At 44.3% G+C, this 21,408-nt stretch overlaps 1 protein-coding gene across 2 annotated transcripts; it reads right to left on the reverse strand.

The window, feature by feature from the left end:
* Positions 1–849: 849 nt before the first annotated feature.
* On the reverse strand, positions 850–20,802 carry postnb (periostin, osteoblast specific factor b). Of its 2 annotated transcripts, XM_060075006.1 has the most exons (22): positions 20,614–20,799; positions 19,479–19,577; positions 15,453–15,517; positions 15,007–15,164; positions 14,749–14,913; positions 13,817–13,963; positions 13,263–13,404; positions 9,827–10,039; positions 9,312–9,446; positions 8,063–8,211; positions 7,496–7,632; positions 7,095–7,225; positions 6,338–6,468; positions 5,311–5,413; positions 5,106–5,173; positions 4,151–4,196; positions 3,720–3,746; positions 3,340–3,516; positions 2,782–2,835; positions 2,448–2,510; positions 1,878–1,916; positions 850–1,785 (listed from the first exon to the last, which is right to left on the reverse strand). In XM_060075006.1, exons 1-22 carry the CDS (start codon positions 20,733–20,735, stop codon positions 1,763–1,765), a joined length of 2,394 nt encoding a protein of 797 aa, XP_059930989.1. In that variant the 5' UTR covers positions 20,736–20,799; the 3' UTR covers positions 850–1,762. The 2 variants fall into 2 exon arrangements, with proteins under 2 accessions (XP_059930989.1, XP_059930990.1); XM_060075007.1 differs by lacking the exon at positions 1,878–1,916 and having other exon boundaries at positions 20,614–20,802.
* Between the last annotated feature and the right edge of the window lie 606 nt (positions 20,803–21,408).

Here is a 21,408-nt window from a genome sequence, read left to right on the forward strand (position 1 = left end):
GAGCCGAGTGCTCTGCTGTGGTGATGTGTTACCGCAGCAGCTCTTCCAGTTGTGTGGGAATGCTGTGAACATCTGATGTTCTGCAAAAAAAAATACAGCGTGCTGAGCAGATGGCTCGGTCTGCCAATATGGTTTCAGTTACGACAGGGTTTCATTATGTTTCCACTTAGGATCTAGGATTTCCACAGGATCTTCATTTTTGGTAGAATTGGCTCCCGAACAGAATGTTGAGAACATTAGTGATATTTGGCAGAATTATTTTACAGTTTTATGGGCATTAAGTCGAAGGTTAGGTTATAGAAGCAGAGCTGGATTGTGGTTGATAAACATATATTACTGTTTGTGGCTTACTGTTTACAGAGACATCATAGTGAAAGTAATTTCTTGCCCACATCCTGTTTTAATTCGCTCTTTTGTTTGTTCTTTCTCTACTTTTCTCTCATTAAAATGTATTCATTTTCATGAAGGCTTAATGCCTAATAACAAACACCAAGGTGAATGCCAGAATGTACCTCCATAACACAGAGACAACGTTGGAGCCAGAGACAATATCTCAGTTTTATGTAAAAAAGTCGTAATGTAAGTCCCCAGTCATATGTTCTGCACATGCATTGATTGTGCACAAGAGAGGGTGCGTTTGTTTTTGTGTGGGTGCGAGTGCGTGTGTGTGAGCACACCACTTGGCATTCAGACAATCGTTTTATACTTTAAATTCCCAGGAACAAGATCCATCTTGTGGTTTGTACTCTTCATCTTCCATTTCACGTGTGTATCACTTCTACTTCATGCTCAATATAAAGTAAATTTACTGTAATGTTTCAATGAAAGTGAAATGACCTTTGATGGAAGAAGAGCTTTATTAAAGCTTTATTAAACCAAACCAGCACACAAACCATCAAGATACATGTTTATGTTGTGAGTTGGGAATCAATTATTTTGATAGGAAGCACCAATGAAATTAAACCACGTTGTAGGCTGTACTATAACAATCGTAAGGAGTCATCACGGACCAATATTTTTCAAAGATCTTAATACCTTACAAGGTCACTATGGAAAAATGTGCACATTTGTCCAAGAATATGATTTATTGAAAGTGTTAGAAAACACATAAACAGAAATTAACTGGGAATTCCTGTAGATTTTCAAAATATTACAACCTCAAGACAAAAACATGAACGTCAAAAAGTTCATCCAAGACAATTGGAAGGAGATACTAGAGAAAGTAGAGGAGAAGGATAATGGCTCTCAGTACGTCAGCTCAGCATCATCGTACCATACGACGTTCCATCCACCAACTCCTTATCTCCCAGGGATCCTCATCCATCCCCTGCTTAAGACATCAACCACAGCACCAGCAAAACATTGTTTACTGAATTAAAATAGGATTTCTTTATTTATAGGATTTTTAATAGTGTTGACTTTGAGCCGTTTTAAAGCGTCTCCAACTTTTCTTCTATAATCCTGCCAATGTTTTCATTGAGAGGCAACTGAGCGGGTTCAACTGTTGTTCAAGCCGGCCACTTCCACGGTCCCTCGCCCAAGCCCCCACTCCCACATCCCTTTATCACATCAAATAGCACCATAGAATTATCTAACAAACTGGCTTGGTTTTTTGTTGTTGTCGCTCCATATGCCCGCAGACATTTGTCACGTCAGAGTAGAGCTCTCCTCTTCTTCTTCTTTCTTCTTCACCTCCTTCTCTGTTGGGGTTCATCCCTGGATTGTTACCTTCTGCTGCGGTCTCTCATCCCTTTGGCCCAGATCACTCCCTCCGTCTAGGGACCCCTAAAACCATGAAGAACCATAAAGGAACCATGAAGGAACCACAGATCTCAAGAAAAACAGTTCAAGTTCAAGTTAGGACGAAGTGTCTTTACCTGGGACTCTGCGGGAGTTAGAGACCCTTCTGCGATCCCCTGGAAGATATATACATTTACCGTCACTCATGTGCTCGTGTGACAGCTCTTTACTTATTTACTATTTACTTCTTTACTACTCGAGCCATTTTTGAAGACGTTCACTTATCCCTTTAAAGTGAACATTATATAATAAGCTATATCTGGAACATGTACGGCATGGAATAGTGTGAATTCAGACTCTTATTATGCCGATGGATATCTGTCTGTATTTGTTGCGTTAACAAATAGACATGTGTAAGGTGTCACCGGTATGCATCGTGGGATGCATACATTATGGATATTGGTGAACTATAAAGGGAAGCAGATCTGTACACTCCAATTTTGGACAGTACTACAAAATGGTTACGTCCCAAATAGGGCACCATATAGGGAACGAGTGGACCAATTCATTTGCAGTGCGTTATGGGTATTAAGTAGTGTACTCTATAGGGAAACAGATTTGTACACACAGCTTTTCAGACAGCACCACATAGAGGGAGGATTTTGGACCCAACCCTGGTCTACTTGCTGGATGATGCGTGATCTCACCGTGGACATTGATCCTCTCGGTGTGGAAGCCGGCCCCGGTGTGAAGTTCACTGAGATCAACTCCTTAGAAACAACAGAACAAACCTGTTCACTAACTTTACCTTTTACACATAGCACATCAGAGAATTCATCATTTAGCAGATGGTGTAGTCATTTAGCAACTTAGAGTAAATTCAGACACACGTCATTACGCAGGTAGGGGTTAGGATTTCCCTGCTCAAGTATGGTTTGGAACCCAGTACGTTTCAGCTGGGAGTCAAACACCATGACCACAGGATTACCCTGTCCGCTGTCGTTACGGACTGCAGAATCAAACGGAAGATTTGTGACTGACCTGCGAAATCGATATCTATGTTGGAGGTTCCCCGGCTGATGGCAGGCTCAGGACCTAGGAAGATAAAAATCTTTATGAATCCCAGGGGGGAAATTAAACAGCAGTGTGTTATTTCACAAGCTAACGACGTCTGTTAACCTCGTGTGACCCTTCTGATCTCACAAAGTTCACATTGCAGTTTCTCACACACGTTTTATCCACAGCTGAAGGTCAGGCTGGCCACGAGCCCTTTGAAACATACTTTCCAAACCCAAAAGGCTGACGGACCAATGGATGGACCAAAAGAGGAAGTTATAGTTCACAACGGACAAGGAGCACGAGAGCGGAGCAATCAGCACGGTTTTATCTCAATAACGATACCCACAGTAGGTTTTTATCAGAGGATTTGTTTACTTAGTTACTTAGTTATTTAATCTACTTAGTTATTTCGTAAAAAAATTACTGCCCAGCAAGACCAGACTGATATTTATGGCAAAACAATTTTTTTTAATATCAAGATGGTCTCACGAGGCTAGACGTCTGTAGCCATGGTTCCATCAATGAACATGTTGTATTTACCTGTGACCAATCTGGTAACGGTGGTTACGACTGGGTCCCTTTCGATGACTCTGGTAACCTTTTTGACGACCGGCTGACCGTCGATCACTCTGGTAACCTTCTTGATGGAGGGCTGAACCTCCGTGATCACCCTAGTCTCTCCTTGGATGACCCTGGTGAACTTTTTAACAGCAGGGTCTACCAAAGAAAACAAATCAATAATAATGAAGACAAACAAATCGTTTGTGGAACAGTTCGGCCTTTCACTGTTCATGAAAGGCTTCTTAGATGATGATACATAGGTGATAATAATCTGATATTCAAATTGTTTCTTATTTGGTTTCTTTTAACTGGACTGTGAATCACATGAAAATGACCTTATACATTTTAGTTTACTGTACCTCTCTCGATGACTCGAGTGACCTTCCCTGGTGACATGATGAGATGGAAAGAGTTAAACAGAGAGTTAAACCAAAGGTGAACAAAAAACAGTGAGTTAAAACCATTAATGAGGGTTAAACAGATATTAACAGACATCAGTTATTTAAATGGAAAAAACTTATATTGGAATAATTAATAGAGTTACATATCGTTAAGTCAGAGTTAAGGATTTAAACAGATTTAAACAGAGGTAAACAGAGAATAACAAGGACTGAAATAGTTAAAACCGTTAAAAAGAGTTGATCATAGTTAGACCGAGTTAATCACAGACTAAGATAGTTACACCATTCAAACAGATTTAAACAGAGAGATGAAAATGGAAAAACCCACGATGAAGTTCAACATTATGTTTCCATGAAGTCGTTATAGTAGGATATTATGTGCTACTTACTCATGAAGGTGAGGGGGATTTCCTGATATCTGAATCCATGGATGTACTGTCAGTCACAAAGATAGGGGTCATTCAGTTAAGATTCCTTTGGATTATTCTTCACAAGCATGCACACACACACACACACACACACACACACACACACACACACACACACACACACACACACACACACACACACACACACACACACACACACACACACACACACACACACACACACACACACACACACACACACACACACACACACACACACACAAATCAACAGAAAGGTTGAGCAGCTTCTGCAAGAAAAAATAAATGCCCGGACATATTATCTTGAGGGTAAACCGTTACGATTACACCTTTAATAGTTGGTTCCATAACATAGGGAAAGGGGAACGTCTACCGAGACTCGTGTGTGACGGCTCATCAATTCCCAATGCCCCACAGACTACAGCTGTTTTAAAAAAAAACAACGTAAGACTTATCCTTTTTTAAAAAGCCTTTTGCTAATTTCCCTTTTACTGTTTATGTATTATATGTTTTAACAACCCCTTTTATTTTATTTTTTCTCTCTCTTAAACTCTGTAGCACTTTGAGATTTCTGAATGTAAATTGCTCTACAAATTAAATATATTCTTATTATTATTATTCCTAAAAATACCTGTGTGTCAGGGTTGGGCAGCCGGCAAGGCCGCCTTAATGCACGGGCTTGCCTGGGCTGAAGCCCCAGGGCCTATGCCGATCAGGGGGCCTATCATTCCTCATCCAACCCCCCCCCCACCGTCGACAACGGCAACATGTCGGAAAATAATTTACACATCGTCATTTGTAAGATCCCCCCCGCAGGGAGCCTACGAAACCTCTCAGCCCCAGGGCCCGATGGCAGGTTGATGCAGGCCTGGCAGCCGGCCCTGCCCGCTATGTACCTGGAGGCCCTGTCTTTAAGTAGGACGAGCTTGTTCCCTACCTTGATCTGGAAGTAGCTGATCATCCTCTGCAGCAGTCCCATCAGGTCTTGGCTCCCGACGGGGATGTCTGCAGAACAAGGAAGGACGCGGCTGTTACAACTGGTTTCCAATAAAGCAACGACAACCAACTCTTGCGAAGGTGTGTCTTTTGGCGGTTTTATAGCTTTTTTATTTTCCTTGACCTAGCGGGATTTTTCTTTTTACCTGCAGGATACAAAATGCTGTCAATGAAATGGACGACCCCGTTGGTTGCCATGACGTCGGACTCTGGCACCTTAACGGTGTTGACTTGCATGGAGTTGTTCGCCTGCGGGAGGCAATCATGTCATGAGGAGGAAAAGCCACAAAATACTGAAGACGTGATGGAGCATGCGTTGAAAGTGTGGGTCGTGCAACGTTTTCTCTTCTGCTTAGTATCCCTTTGCACGCTAAATGTACAAGTGAAGTTCAAAATCGCAATCCATCACAGATATGATCTAAGTGAACCGATAGTCACTGGTTAAAGAATTTTTTGTGGAAACGGAGTTGAAGGTGAGATCACAAGGTTTTTAACAAAATGTGTACTAGGAAGCGGTACTCCCTTTGTTAAGATGGGCAAAAAAGCTATTCTAACAGGAGTTCAACAAAGAACACCACAAGGGATTAAAATTTGATTCATATATTTTGTGTAGGCCTCTTACAAAACACAGCCCCCAGGTCACTTTTTGGTGTGAAGCCTACTTACAAACAAAGCCCCCAGGTTACTTCTTGGTGTTAAGCCTACTTACAAACACAGCTCCCAGGTCACTTCTTGGTGTAAAGTCTACTTACAAGCAGAACCCTGAGGTCACTTCTTGGTGTAAAGCCTACTTAATAATAATAATAATAATAATAATAATAATAATAATAAATTTTATTTATAATGCACTTTATATTCAAGAATCTCAAAGTGCTTCAGAAAAAACAAAGAAAAAAAAACAAACTACATACTTACAAGCAGAACCCTGAGGTCACTTCTTGGTGTAAAGCCTACTTACAAGCAGAACCCTGAGGTCACTTCTTGGTGTAAAGCCTACTTACAAGCAGAACCCTGAGGTCACTTCTTGGTGTAAAGCCTACTTACAAGCAGAACCCTGAGGTCACTTCTTGGTGTGTAGCCTACTTACAAGCAGAACCCTGAGGTCACTTCTTGGTGTAAAGCCTACTTACAAGCAGAACCCTGAGGTCACTTCTTGGTGTGTAGCCTACTTACAAACAGCACTCTCAGGTTGCTTCCCTGGAGAGACTTGAGCAAGTTGGTAACCCCCCCCTCCAATCCCCCGCCGATGAAGACTCCGATGTTGAAGTGGTAGAGGAGGATGGTCCTCAGGGCGTTCAGGTCACCTGAAACAAACACATATGGAAATTAATTTGATGAATAATTTACTCTTGTTCCTTTCTTTTAACAGCCACATACATGCCACAAGGTTTTTGAAACTGAATGTCTCTAAGAGGAATAGAGGGCATCACAATCTGTCACTTTGCCTCAAAACCTAAAGAAGCTAAATCACTTTCATTTAGCTTAATTTAGCTTTGTGTTTTTATAACTAGATAGTTGATTTGTACAGCACTTTAGTCCACTGTTGTTGTTTTAAAGGCCTCTTAAAACAAACTTGACTTGACTTTATTCTTATCAATTAGTATTTCATTTTAAGCTGCATAAGTACAGATACTTGGTTCAGTTCCCGGCAGAGGCTTTCAAATTACTGGCATGGTTCCATGCAGTTGATGCTTTGTGTGGCAGTGCTTAGCAGGGCTGGCCTCGTCTAGACCAGATGCTGCTGGTAGTGATGTTCGAGGTGTGGTAGCGTGCTCATCCTTCCACACTTCTACATACACACATCAAAATGAATTCTCAGTACTATTACTATCGCCAAATTAGGGGTGAAAGGGAACCTGACCCCACTGAATCTCGAACACATCACCAAATGAAACACCAGCTACGGCACTTTCGAAAAGTTGAAACATGCCCGTGAGGATGGCCAGGTCTGACTGGCTGACGCCCCGGAAGGCCTTATCGCTGGGGGCGAACAGTGTGAAGTCTCCCTCCTGCCGCAGCATGTCCGTCAGCCCGGCGGATTCCACCAGCGAAAGGAAGATCCTGCAGAGCGCCGTCCCAGAGAAGGAGAAGAAGAAGAAGAGAACCACCGCAGATGGATGAGGTCATGCTAGTCAGCGCATGTTCTGCTGATTTGTAAAGCTCTGTGTTGCTGAGAGACAGGCTCTCTCGGGAACAGATGAAAGGGACGAAGTGGAGGGGGGTAAGGGTGTACGTGAGGTTTTTGGCTGCGACACCTCCCACATCCACCCCATCCCTCCCTCTCCCTTCTGCCCGTCCACCTGCTTCCATTCCCCGCACTGGCCTACTCACTTGTATCCTCCATGCTCCATCAGGATCTCATACATGTCCTTCTCAGCCGGCTTCATCAAGATCCTCATCTGATGAATGGCCCCGTTGCTTCCCTCCTTGCTGCCGCGCACCAGACACGAGTTCTCAATGCACACCGCCTGCGGACACAATCCATCGTCCCAGTGGAACGAGACTCGAACGGTAAGTTTGCTTGGGTAGCCACAGATTATTCACCAAGATCGGTGCATGGGGAAAGTGGTAAAGACGTGGGGAGAATTTGTATCGTGAACGAGGGTAGATGGGCATTAAGGGACAGGGTAGTGTAGGGTTTGGCCGTAGGTAGGGGAGTGTGTTCGGAATGGAGGGGGTGTAGGTAGAAGGTACGGTATTGGGGCACAGCTAGGGTAGGGTTCAGGGTAGGGGGGTGGCTGCCATGGATCGTAAGGCAGGGTTACGGTCATAAGGTAGGAGGTAGGTTATTGGGGAACTGAAGGAGAGGGGGCATCGGCGATTGTGAGGGCAGGATGAAGGGTATTGGTGGACATGTCGAGTAAGGTGTAGGGGGGACACATAATGGCAAGGACCTACCGTGCGGTAAACAAAGACCCTCAGGAACTTCCCTGCGATGGTCTCCAGGAGCTGACCGTTGTACAGCTGGCCCAGGAGCACCTTGCTCTTCAGGACGTGGTTCTCCAGCATGATCTTCAGTTGGCTTTGGTCGATGTCCATTACGTCGTCTGGAGGACCAGACAAACATCTCAGCAACTCAAACAACTCATCAACGCAATCAGCTCTGATGTTAAGAGACCTACCCTAGAAAATTACTAAATAGTAGAAATAGTATGAGTAGCTACTAGAACTTTTACTAACATCAATATTACTATGACTTTATTTTCATTACTATTTGACAACTACTTATTAAACAACTAGTTATTCTTCTAACATTTTTAATACCTAACATATAAAAACTGTTATGATAGGTTTCTGTTGTTTATGTGTTCGGGGGACATATCTTACAACCTTCACCTGACGTGCAGCTGGGGTAGGATTTACTGGCCAGATGTGTAAAACTCAGTGAGGAGCAGATACACATCTTGACTACCCCGCCTCACAGCGCTGTACATGCAGTAATGTACACACAGATGTTCCACCAAACCGCACATTCCTTCCACCCTTCTTCCACCTCAACGTGTGACCGTGAGAATACACTTGCAGCTCTACGGATTACTTACTCTATCTTACGTTTGTATATTTCTATGGCTACTTGTCAAGCTTTAAGTCTGGGGAGGGTTTTTTGAGACATGGAGACATGTCGCTTAATATTTATATTAAGCAAATTTTGCATTTAATACCCGAACATGAAAGCGACCAAGATTTATCCAGATAAAGACCACCTACTATGTGGAACCAGCAAGAGAGTGAGATAGAAGCATAGATGGATAGAAGGGTAAGGAGACATAGGGAGAGATAGAAGGACCGAAGAGCAGAGAGAGAGAGACAGAGTGGGGATAATAGTGGTGGAAGTGATTGTTGAGGCGGTGGTGACGATGATAATAAGGATGATGTCGGCTGTGCTGGTGGTAATGGTGATGGTCAAGGGGATAGTGAGGTGATGATGGTGCTGATGGTAGTCATGGAGGTGGTGATAGCGATGGAGATAATTGGGGCGGACGTTATGGGGGAGGTGGTGAAGTTGGTGATGATGGGGTTGATGTTGATGGTCGTGATGGGTGTGGTAGATACGACGGCGCTGATAGCGGTTGTGATGTATAGATAGATAATGGGTACAGAGGTGGTTTTGGTGACTCATTATCGACGTGGAGGGCATAGAACTCACCAGTAAAGGCACTGTTGAACGGGGCCAACAAGGTGTACTCAGACTCTGCTCTCAAGGCTTCAGACAGACCCAGCTCTCCCACCAGGTCGCCGAAGGTGGACTGGGACGGTCCCAACAGCTCCATCACCTCCTTAGCTAAAAGGAAAGACCCAAACAATTAAACCCCCAACCACTCAACACTGACATATTAAACACTGAATCTAGACACTGAATTATTCAGTTATAGAGGCAAAAAACTCAATGCAGACATGACTCAATTAATTCTGATATATAACATGGAATCCAGTTTGCTAGATCTCAAATCAGATGTTAAACCACAAATGTATCGAAACTACAAATCCAAAAAGGAATATCCAGTCCAGACATTCAACGATCACGTCCAGACATACACATCAAACTCCCATAATAAAAAACATATTGTAAGATCTATAATAAAACAGCACACCAAATCCACATAAAACTCTTCCCAGCGAAGAAGACCTTTGGTCCGAACCTGGGCGTGTGACGTTACTAACCTGAGTCGGGCATGAGGACCTGGTCGATGAGGTGGATGACCCCGTTGGTGGCGACGATGTCCTTCTTCATCACCATCTTGATGCCGTTGACCGTGAGGCTGTCGCCGTCGCAGCCGACCTCGATGCTGTTGCCCTCCAATGTCTCGTAGGAGGTCCCCAGCATGATGCCCTCGGAGCACTGGACCGTGTTGAGGAGGTGGAAGTTCAGCAGCGCTGCAGAGGAAGAGCAGGAGAACCATAAACAACACATCCTTCATCTACACCCCCTCCTTATTCAACTGGGGTTTAAGGCAGTCGATGGAACTGCCCCTGCCCACCTCCAAGCATTGCTAAAGCCACACACCCCAGCTCGATCCCTCCGCTCAACTACCTCAGCTGGACGTCTGGAACCGCCATCGCTAAGAGCTAGCAAAGACCGTTCAGCAAAGTCACAACTTTTCTCGGTTTTGGGACCTCAGTGATGGAACGAGCTCCCTGCCACTCTCAGGACCGCAGAGTCGCTCACTATCTTCCGAAAAAGACTCAAGACTCACCTGTTCAGAGTCCACCTCGACACTGCATAGCCACCCTCCCCCTTCTGGCCACCATTGTACACTGTATTGTATTGTATTGTATTGTATTGTATTATAGTACTTAACTGCAGTAGCAACTGCAGTAGCTGCTATCATGGCTGTAACACGGGGAATTGATTAGCCTAGCGATTGTGGTACTTGCACTTGGTTCTATGAACATCCTTTCTGTACCGACAGCGATATATTGATGCACTTCTTATGACAAATGTACTTATTGTAAGTCGCTTTGGATAAAAGCGTCTGCTAAATGCCCTAAATGTAAATGTAAATGTTTAAAAGGACGTCCTGTTTCACAACCAGGTGTGACATATGCGACACAAGCCATTTAATATGTTGCCTATGATGACATTGGGTTAAGTTTCTACCAAGATGTATGATAGATAGTTTAATACTACCAGCCTAAACTTTGGGTACCAATTGTAAAATTGAAGGTTGAAAAATCATACAGGGCCATTAAAGCTGTGAGGCTGGCAGGTGTTACTTGCAGAATGGTCAGGCCTTGTATAGGGATCGCTCTAATGTTGTATTTTGCTCAACTGCAGTGTTATTTATTTGAGTGAAAGAGTGTTGGGGGTACTCCATTAACATCAATAAACCCTTCAACCCAAATGTTAACCGACCAATCTGCATCAGTGTCTTATTGTTAGAAGTTGAAAATAACTGAATCAAGACCAAATATCATGAAAGAATGGTCTGTATGAATAGTTGAATACTGCAATACAGCAAAAGTAGGCACCATGGTGCCTGTCGGACTAGCGGCTAAGCTGGCTTCTTACTGAACTAACTGCCGTTTAACAACCAGACATCTGAGGTGCATCTGAGGACAGTGGAACAAATGGCTCCAGCTACCCTGGGAACCTCTTGGTCCAGAGAGCCTTTGAGCAAAAAGTGGTCTTGGGATTCAGTCACTGATGTGCTCTCTGGGGAATGGGCTGATTTATTGATATGATACAGAGCTGCTGCCAGTAAGACCAGCTCCCTTTACAGAACGCCTACTTCCTTTTTCCTACCATTGACGTCATCTGAAATACATGAAAGAAATATGAATACATGAACTCTTTTTGGCTACATTCCTACAATATAGTGCAAATAGATACAGTTCATTTTTGTTTTTAGAAGATTTAGCATGTTCTTATTTTAAGACCAAATAGGCCTACTGCCTTTATGCTGTGACACCCTAATTTACTTCTCTGGGATGAACTTATTTTATATATATTTAAATATTATAATATGCAGACATTGTATATTTTATTTCAAGCATTTTTTAAATATGATAACTCGACATTACATTCTGGGTTATTATGGTCTAATCATTCATAGAGCTACAATGGAATGAAGTGTCATATAATTTGCCTGCCTGCTGTAACTTTCCAGTGTAAATTTCATGCGAGATTAGAGATGATCTCCCTTCGTATTATATTCTTATCGAGCTTGGTCACGGATAGATTGCCAGCTGTCTGCGGATTCCTCGGCTGCGTTTATTATGATCCTTTATAAGTTTTCATCTGTTCGGAAAAGCCGTCGATGACAAAACAGCCTTTATCGTTGACCAGCACTAATAGACGAGGCCAAAGGGCTGTTCGCGGACACCCAGCCTATTCTAGCCGAGTAAACCCCTACTCCGTGCACATTGCCCTATAATAATGGCCTCGAGACCCTCCTGATAAATTGGGGCCTGCCCGTAATTCCGACACCTCATTGTTCCGACGTCTCAATGGTCCGAAATATTTCCCATTGGATCGACATGCCACTATGCCGACGGTTCAATGTTACGAAAACAGAACCCATTGGTCCGAAGGTCCGTTTGTCCGACTTTTAGGCGCATTAGGCCGACGGTTCAATATGCCGAATAGGCCTACATAAAGAGTTTTATACCTCGCTCTCTCTCTTTTGTCACTTTGTTCTCCAATATTGAGAGAGAGAGAGAGAGAGAGAGAGAGAGAGAGAGAGAGAGAGAGAGAGAGAGAGAGAGAGAGAGAGAGAGGCATAAAACTCTTTATATGTAGGCCTATTGAACCGTCGGCCTATAATGCGCCTCTTGTTTGACTTATCGGACAAACGGCCCTTCGGAACAATGGGTTCCGTTATTCGTAACATTGAACCGTCGGCATAGTGGCACGTCGATCTAATGGGAAATATTTCAGACCATCGAGACGTCGGAACAATGAGCCGTCGGAATTACGGCATGGCACCGATAAACTGACCTCACACTCTGTTTCGCTCCATGGATCAATTTGGACCTCCAGCTGCTCCCTTATATTTCCTGGATATACAATGCAATCGGAGCCATTCGTGGACCGTGTCGTAGTTGATAATGTAGATACAGGCCGCTGCTGGCAAAACAGTAACGTGGTCCCGTGTAGCAATGAGTGTTAGCGTTAACATTAGTACAGTAAATACAGCCGTAAGTGCGGCAGTTATTCCCGAATTTGACTCAATAACAAATATTAAATAAGAAAAAGAGTATGCACAAGCAGAGTTCTTCTTTGGGGCAAAATATATTTTGCAAATCAGAATGTGAGGTCACATGATCACGATGATCTCCAGGCTAATAAAGGCCTCTAAAAAGGGCCACACCTTAGCCTTCACTGTCCTGAAACAAAAAACCTTTATTCTGGGTTCTGTTAAACCTTGTCATAAAGTATAATTCTTTTTTTTTTTCTCAGTTTCTTCCTGCTTTTGTGCAACAAAGCTTTGACCAATAGTCAAGTTGTACCAAACTCATTGCACCCATGGAAACTTGCATGCGTAGCACTGTACCACTGAACAAATTAGACGTATTCCATATAGAGGAAGATGAGGTTTGCAGTGCTTTTCTTTTCTTTTTAAACTCCAGCAATTTACTTTTTTTTATTTTTTTTTACCTTTCAGGACATCCTTGTCGCTCATAATCCTCTCCAGGACGTCGCTTCCCAGTTTATCGAAGGCCTCGTTGGTGGGAGCGAAGATGGTGTACTGACCGGGCTCTCCAAGTTTCTCCATCAGACCAGCGTCACGAGCCATGTTCTGCAAGCAGAGGAATTGGGCAGTCATAATCCAAGAATTATAATGATACCCTGACCTTATTGCAGTGGTGACGATAATTACACACTTCATGATAGACATGGGGAGAGGGGCAAAGAGACGAGATGGGGAAAATATAGAGGGGAGGAGAGGGGAGGTCAGGAGAGGAGAGGAGAAGAGAGGAGAAGAGGGGAAAATAGGGAAAAGGATTTATGGAAAACAGAAGAGAAGTGGAGTAAGAGATAACAAGGACAAGGGTAACAAGAAGAAACGGAAAGAAAGGAGGAGTGAAGAACAGAGGAGAGACATTGTGAAGAAAAGACGTTAGGGAAGAAGCTGTAGCGAGCCAGAAGGGGAGACTCCAGCCCATGCCTCGTCCAGACTATGAAGCCGTTCCGCTCGTGTATGTACTCACGGTGAGCGTCGTGAGGTCGTCGTCCACGTCCAGGACCTCTGCGATGCTGTTCCCCACGGAGCTGACCACGCGGTCCACCACGTGCACCACGCCGTTGGTGGCCACCTGGTTCCCGTGGATGATCCTGGCGCAGTTCACCGTCACCACCTGCAACGGAGAACGCGACAATTCAGTCCAACCGTCCCAGGTAGCAGGAGATAACAAGGAAGCACAATAAGGGGTAATGGAGGGGTTTACCTTCATGGTAAACCTCAATCCCAATTCCTTAAGAACACTAGGTCCCCTTTAACTGAACACGCGCCGTCGTTTGGCTTAGAGTGTTTGTCTTCCAACCCTGGGGTTGCAGGTTCGAGTATCTGCTTGTGGTGTAAGATAATTAAGTATTAATAAAAATGAGTGCTCTCAGTTAAACGCGTTATTAACGGCGTTAACGCAAACCAATTTTAACTGAGTTAATTTTTTAATCGTGCGATTAACGCAAAAAATTTTTTTTCTCTTTGGCCCAAAACAAAGAAGCAGTAGCCTGACTGCTATGTTCAGGGCAGTATGTTTGTATGTTCATCGTTTAATTGCACTATATGCTTTTATTTTGTATCGTCCTGTTTGATCAGTATATGCCAATGTTGTTATCAATAACAAAACATTTGCACAAGGCAGACGATGCACTCCTCCATGTTGATAAGAGCATTAAAATGAGAAAAATTAATGGGACAAAGAAATCAAGGGATATTTAGCATAGAAAAAAAATTGTTAACTATGGCATTAACGCGATTAATCACGATTAAATATTTTAATCGCTTGACAGCACTAATAAAAATGTAACTTAAGGTCTACTGTATTGTAATCGTCGCCTCTAGTTTGACCCTAGATTGGCCAATGAAACCCCGCGGCTGGTCCCGTGCCCCCCACCCCAGGGCTGTAAGCGAGCTGACCCCGTTGGAGTAGTGGTTGATGTAGAGGCCCAGGTCGTTGTACATGGAGGTGACCAGCATGCCGTTCTTCAGGTCCTTGGTCAGGAAGCGCTTGTTGGCCATGTGGTAGTGGAGGGCGTTGTACAGCTCGATGTTCACGTTGCTGACCAGCGCGCTCTTCATTTCCTGCCCGGGAGCAGAGAGAGGAGGTGGGTTGGTTCCTAGACCAAAGAATGGGTTGCTGTTATGTGGTGTTTCCCCTCCTGGACCAAGCCTTACCTCGTCCAGGGCATCCCAGGCGTCGTTGCTGGGAGCGAAGAAGGTGTAGGAGCCGGAGCCCTCGATCTCCGCCCGGAGCTTGGCGCTGTCGGAGTAGCTCTGGGTGGACGTGGCTTTGATGGTGCCCAGGGTGCCGTACACGTTCTCGATGGGAGCCACTGGGAAACGGACAAGAGGATGAGAAACCGCCAAAACCAATAAAGAGAATAACTACCGTTACTGGTCGGGAGCAGGATAGTGTACCGGGTTCAATTAACCGGGAGATTAACTGTTCAACAATTAAGCCAATTAGGTTTTATCCAAAACGACTTCAAGGGAATCGAGATACATGTCATTCGTTTAAGGCATCTTGCCTACAGGTAGGCTACTGGGGATGGAACCCCCCTAGCGGACCACCCAGCCACCCATGCGCTGTTCCACCAGTGGTTGTGGCGGAGAGGTCGTACCTGCAGGACAGCCTCGCAGCCCGTCCATCTTCATGTACCCAGGGCAGCATTCATAGACCACATCTCTGCCAGGCACAGAAACAACACGGACATCATCACACACTGCTGCCTCACTCCCCGCTGTCCTCCACGTCCTTCCCCCCCGCACGCATCCCAATCCGTGCGAGGACTTTCAAAGTGCGCCGTCTACCACGCGGCTGACGGAGCGGGAGGGTCTTCCCTGCGTGGACCCCCCCTAACACAGCTCTGCCCATTCGCTGGCTCGTCGGATATCCGTTTTGAGAACACACGGCTAACTGAGATGTCAGACTCTCAGATATTGGTTCAATCTCTTAAGCTGTGTCTTGAACTCGGTAGGTGTTTAGATGTTTCATCAAGTCTCATAACAGCGTCATCCATTCTATACGATTAGTTGTTTTGCCCCCGGACAGAACTGCTGTAGTGTTTTTCATTTGAGGGGTACCACAAGGAAAGGCCTGCATTGTTAAGTAGAAGATAAGGCAGGAATTTATATTAATAATGATAATAACGGCAACAATGACATTGACCTTGCATCGTTAAATGAACCAACGAATAAAAACGAATCAGGCGGTTGAGAAGGCCATTTACTTCTCTGATCTGCCAGGCCGGTGTGGTCAAACCCAGTCTGCAGCCAGGGCCAGATGGCTCTCGACCAGGGGCCATCACTACACACACACACACTTATCTGGCCCCCAGACGGGACCCTAAGCAAGGCGCCTCGGAGCGCGTGCGGTTTACCTCAAGGACATCATTCTACTTAGAAACGGCACGGTGTGATTAAAGTTTGGATGATTTGGTTAGATTAATAAACGAACCAGCCGGCAGCTGTTTATGAACCATCTGTACAGTCTGTGGGTCAACAACCAGCCATTAAAAAGGTTGTAGGACAGCTGTGAAGTGACGTAACTGCGTGGACCAAACTTTCATCCCACCCACGGTTCACCATCAGCCTTGCATATTAAATATTCATTTGTTTGTAGAGAAAGTCATCCAAACAATATTGTGTGACTTGAAAGCTATAATTAACGGTAAACAACTCCATATGGGGAAACTTGGAACTGAGTTAATTCATTACAGGCTCCAACAAGAAGTCTTGAAATCTCAATAACAGACAGTGAACTTCTCTCACTATATTAAGAATTAAAGGTGCAGTAGGTTAGATGTGAGAGTTGATTTTTATTGCGTGGGGGGGCTTTGTTTTCTCACAACTAGACGGACTGAAGATGAGTGGGGAGGGAAGGAATCCCAATGAGAGGTTAGTAAACTCGTTAAAAGGTCATTTACGCAAAAGTAAAAAAAAATAATGGAACGCCTATTGTTGATTACAACACAGTTGTAATCCTTAAACCTTAGGCCTTCCAATCCGAGAGCCTTGGTTTGGTTTACACGATGGTTTGGTTTACAGAGAGAGCTTGGGTTGATTTATGAGGCGCTCTGGATCAGAGGAGCCCAGCGCCCTCTTTTTCAACGCTCCGTCGGCGCCAAACCGCGTCATGCGACTGAAAATGAACAACAGATGCCACACCATACACCACTGTTGATGGGATCCCGTTCTGACTATAATTACTGTATCGGTTATTATAACCACGGCATGTGGTTGGTTATAAAAGCATCCATCATATTCATGACACAGTGAAAGCAACGCAGACACATCACCTTTCATGTCCCAACCAACCTAGATGCCGTAAAAGTTTGAATTCTGGGAAACCCCATATGTTTATGTGAACCCACATATGCTTTAAGCTGATGTAATAAAGCCATAGAGCCAATTTAGAAAGGAACAGAAGACCTTGTAGGTGAGGTTGTGTATCTTTCCCTTCAGTGGCAATGTGGAACGCCTCGTTAGATAATGGAACTTGGCCATGGAGGAGAGAGAAGGGCTTCAGGTCGAGACTCGTTGCTGATTCAATGACCCCAGAGAGAGAGAGAGAGAGAGAGAAAGTGTAGAGGGAGAGAGAGAGACAGGATAGAGATAGATAAAGAGCGACGGAGATAAAAGGGGACAGAGAGGGATAGTGCAGAAAGACAGAGAGACAGAGATAGAGACAGTACACGAGATAGAGAGAGCCAATGATAGAGAGAAAGAAAGGGACAGAGGGAGAGAGAGAAACAGCCTTAGAGAGAGAGAGACAGAGAGAAGGTAGCAACGAGACCGAGAGACAAGAAAAGGTGATGGTTAGTGAGGTCCCCCCCTTTCTTTTGAGTGTTATTCTGTTTTGATATGCTCTGTAAGGTGACCTTGGGTGTCTTGAAAGGCGCCTCTAAATAAAATGTATTATTATATTATTATTAAGGGACAGAGATAGAGACGGATAGAGAGAACAGAAAGAGAGAGAGATGACCGATATAGCAGACAGAGAGGCACATCACTTGTTGACCTCATCCATAGCTTTATTCTATGACTGTTTGGGTCTGAAACGCTGTCTGTCTGTCTATCTATCTGTTGATCCGTCTATCCTTCTGTGTATGTGTCAGGGCAAGACCCTTTTTCATTGCCTGTCTTTCCTTATTTTTGACACACTCTTTGGAGTGGAAATCCGGAGGTTGAGAGGGGGGACAAGGGGGGGGTTGAGAACAAACACACACACACACACACACACGCACACACGCACGCACGCACGCACGCACGCACGCACACACAACCACACTACAGCCCAATCGGGACAGTCAGCAGAACTGTGTCTGCATCAGAAGAGAACCACACTGCTGGCCCCGACACTGGAAACCATGACTTAGTCAGCATATGTGTGTGTTTATTACTGCAGGCCTCGATCCCTATACTCCTGAAGCTTGTGTGTGTGTGTGTGTGTGTGTGTGTGTGTGTGTGTGTGTGTGTGTGTGTGTTACTGTAGTCCTAGATCTCCTCACTATTCTGAAGCGTGTGTGTGTTTGCGCGTCTCACTGTATGCCTCGATGAATTTAATCCTCTGAAGTGTGATGCTACATCATGGGGCTTTGGTTTAAAATGTATCTTTTTAAAAATCTTTTTTCTATGATTAAAGACAGCAGCCGGGTTTAACTTGAGGTAACACGCAACGCTCACCGCATAATACGCTTTGCAGCATGTGTGAGCCATGTGTGTTGCTCTGCTGTGTGTCTAACATTTTCCCCCTGGGAGATTGTTGTCAGACTAAACACAACATTGTTAGTTATTTTGAGATTGGGATACATTCGTCTGATGTTTACCGCGTGAGTTAAGAAGGTAAACCAATACATTTTCATCTGGAAAGCTCCTGGTTCAGTCTCATCACTGTGGACGGGGCATACAAAAGAGGAGGGAGGGGAGAGAGAAAGAGAGCCACTGGAAAACTGGTTCTGGCTGAAGTCCACCATGGAAACACGAGAAAGCTACAACAAGTGTTTTTTCGTCTGTGTTTAAACTGACATCAGTTTAGTTTGTGATTATATCTTATAGACAATCTACAGCTTAGTACTTTATCTGCCTAGTCTCAAGATTCAATAATCTACCCCGGGATCAATAAAGAAATCTGAGATCTAAATCTGGATCAGACCTGACAATCTACAGACTTTTTCCATTGTGGATATGTATTTACTACTAACTTTTCTACAACCTCAGGATTTCCATCAAGGGCCCCTGTGGGTTTTCTACAGATGTGTGATGAACGGTCGCTAGGAGGAGATGGTCCCAGGAATAGGCGGATGGAAAAGCCATGAAAATGTGCTCTTCCATTTCATTCTAGGCCGATAACAGATGTCAGTCTCTATGGCAAACACCCAAGATTCTATGAAAAAAACAAGCTCAAAATTAGAAAAACAACAGCAGCTCAGACAGAACGAACAGTTAAAAATACAAGATAATGTAAGGATAAATGGAGTAAACAGCAGCGTCTCTATGGTCTAAGTTTCAGTCATTTTCAGGGAGAAATGAAAGAAAGGAGAATGTGCCCACGGTCTTGGTGGAAGTACTTTGAGGCTGTGTGCTGGGGGCCACGCTGTGCAGGGCTGTGACCTCAGGGTCTGCTAAGGACATCAGCTAATACTTACGCCGTCTTGCCACAGATGGTCTTACGGTACCAGTTACGACAGGTACTGAAGTACTTCTTCTTGGTGCCCTCGACCTGCTGCATAGCGCACACGTTGGGCCTGGAGAGGGCGAGAGAGGCAGAGATCACAGGGAGTACGTTAGAGCGAGTCTTCTGAAGGGTTTGAAACCGATTAGGGGGTGGTTGTTTATAGAGTTTGTGTGCTTGAGTGTGTTTGTGCTGTTTATGGTTGTGTGTGTGTGTGTGTGTGTGTGTGTGTGTGTGTGTGTGTGTGTGTGTGTGTGTGTGTTGTTTGTTCATGCTTGTGTGTGTGTGTGTTGTTTGTTTATGCTTGTGTGTGTGTGTGTGTGTGTGTGTGTGTGTGTGTGTGTGTGTGTGTGTGTGTGTGTGTGTGTGTGTGTGTGTGTGTGTACGTGTGTGTATGCGTGGGTGTGCGTGCCTGCGTGCTTGTGTGCGTGCGTGCGTGGTGCATGTGTGTTTGTGCTACCCTGGGTTTCTGACACTAAATCTCAGATAAGGAATGTCAAACCCCTGCATGCTTACAAAGTAGATTGTCTTAACATGCAATAGCTTGACCATCTCCTGGCTGGGTGAGAAGCTGTGTGTGATCATGAATGAATGATGAACGACTTCAGCCTGCTGGGCCAATGTTCAGCTCCAGGGGAATATCGTAAATCTGACACTCCCGCATTAAGCAAAATGATTTACAAATCATAGATCTCTATTCGTCTTCTCATTTTCTCCTCTTCTCATTTAAAAACAGTAACATTATATATTCCAATAATCCACTCCCTTATCAATTAAACCTTAATTAACCCTTGATTCATTTTCAAATGATCACTATTCATTAATTGCACCATTTAATGATCAATCTAATCCTAATTCACATCCATTCATCACATCCCCAAACCACTGAAGGAGTAAGACTAAGATAACAAAAAAATTTAACTAGTATTTCAATTAATCCCACATTGGAAATAACAATGAAATACAAATTGTAACTATGATAAATGAGACAAATCAGAAATAATAATGAAATAGTCACCATAAACCAAACTTCACAGTCAAATATGTACCTGATCAATGTACATGTTGCATCCTATGCTGTATTAGTAACTATGGATGAGCAGACTCACCCCTGTAGCCTGGCCCGGACACGGCTGTGGTACACTATCTTGTCGTAGGCAGAGGCGTCGGAGTGCTGCAGGGCGGACAGCACCGCCAGGGCTGTGAAGGCTACGGCCACGAGCATGTTCATCTCTGCTATCGAGTCCCTCCAAGCGAGCAGAGCTGTCTGGGAGCAAGGCTGTCGAGGAGAGACCTTATATACCGCTGCTCGCTCGCACAGGCACTCCCAAGCAGGATGGAAACATCCCGGACCACCCAGGGATACCGCTGCTCCTTCAGCCCCCCCCCGAGTACTCCACCCAAGTGGGGCAGGGCCCTTTCTGCCTCCTGGAGGGAGTTTCCCTCTCTCTATTTACCTGGCAACCTTTCTTCTACACAGGTGTTTGGTATTGTTTCTGACCTAACTTGAACTACTTGGTGGTGTGTTGGTGTGTTATATTGCTGTGTGTAACATAGAAAAAGTAACGACATACACTCAATGTAGAACTGTGTCTAGACCCAGATACATTGTAGCTTCACTATACACTGCTTATGGCAGTATATTTTCGTTTATATTTTAATTATTTATTTACTACACACTATAATAATAGCAATAAGTTATACTAATGATTACTAATAACTAAGCTATGATTCACATATATATTTAGCAATTTGAGTGCATTCTGGACTCTTGTCTATTGTCTCTAGAGACTAGATCAATGTTAATGTCATTGCCTGCAAACGTCTATTTGACCCATCGTCAGAGTACCTTTTACCCCATCTAGTGGCAACATGAAGAGAAGTACTGTGGTGGGATAGGTTGT

This window comes from Gadus macrocephalus, chromosome 16 (assembly GCF_031168955.1).
Source record: "Gadus macrocephalus chromosome 16, ASM3116895v1".
In the NCBI taxonomy this organism is placed as follows: domain Eukaryota; kingdom Metazoa; phylum Chordata; class Actinopteri; order Gadiformes; family Gadidae; genus Gadus; species Gadus macrocephalus.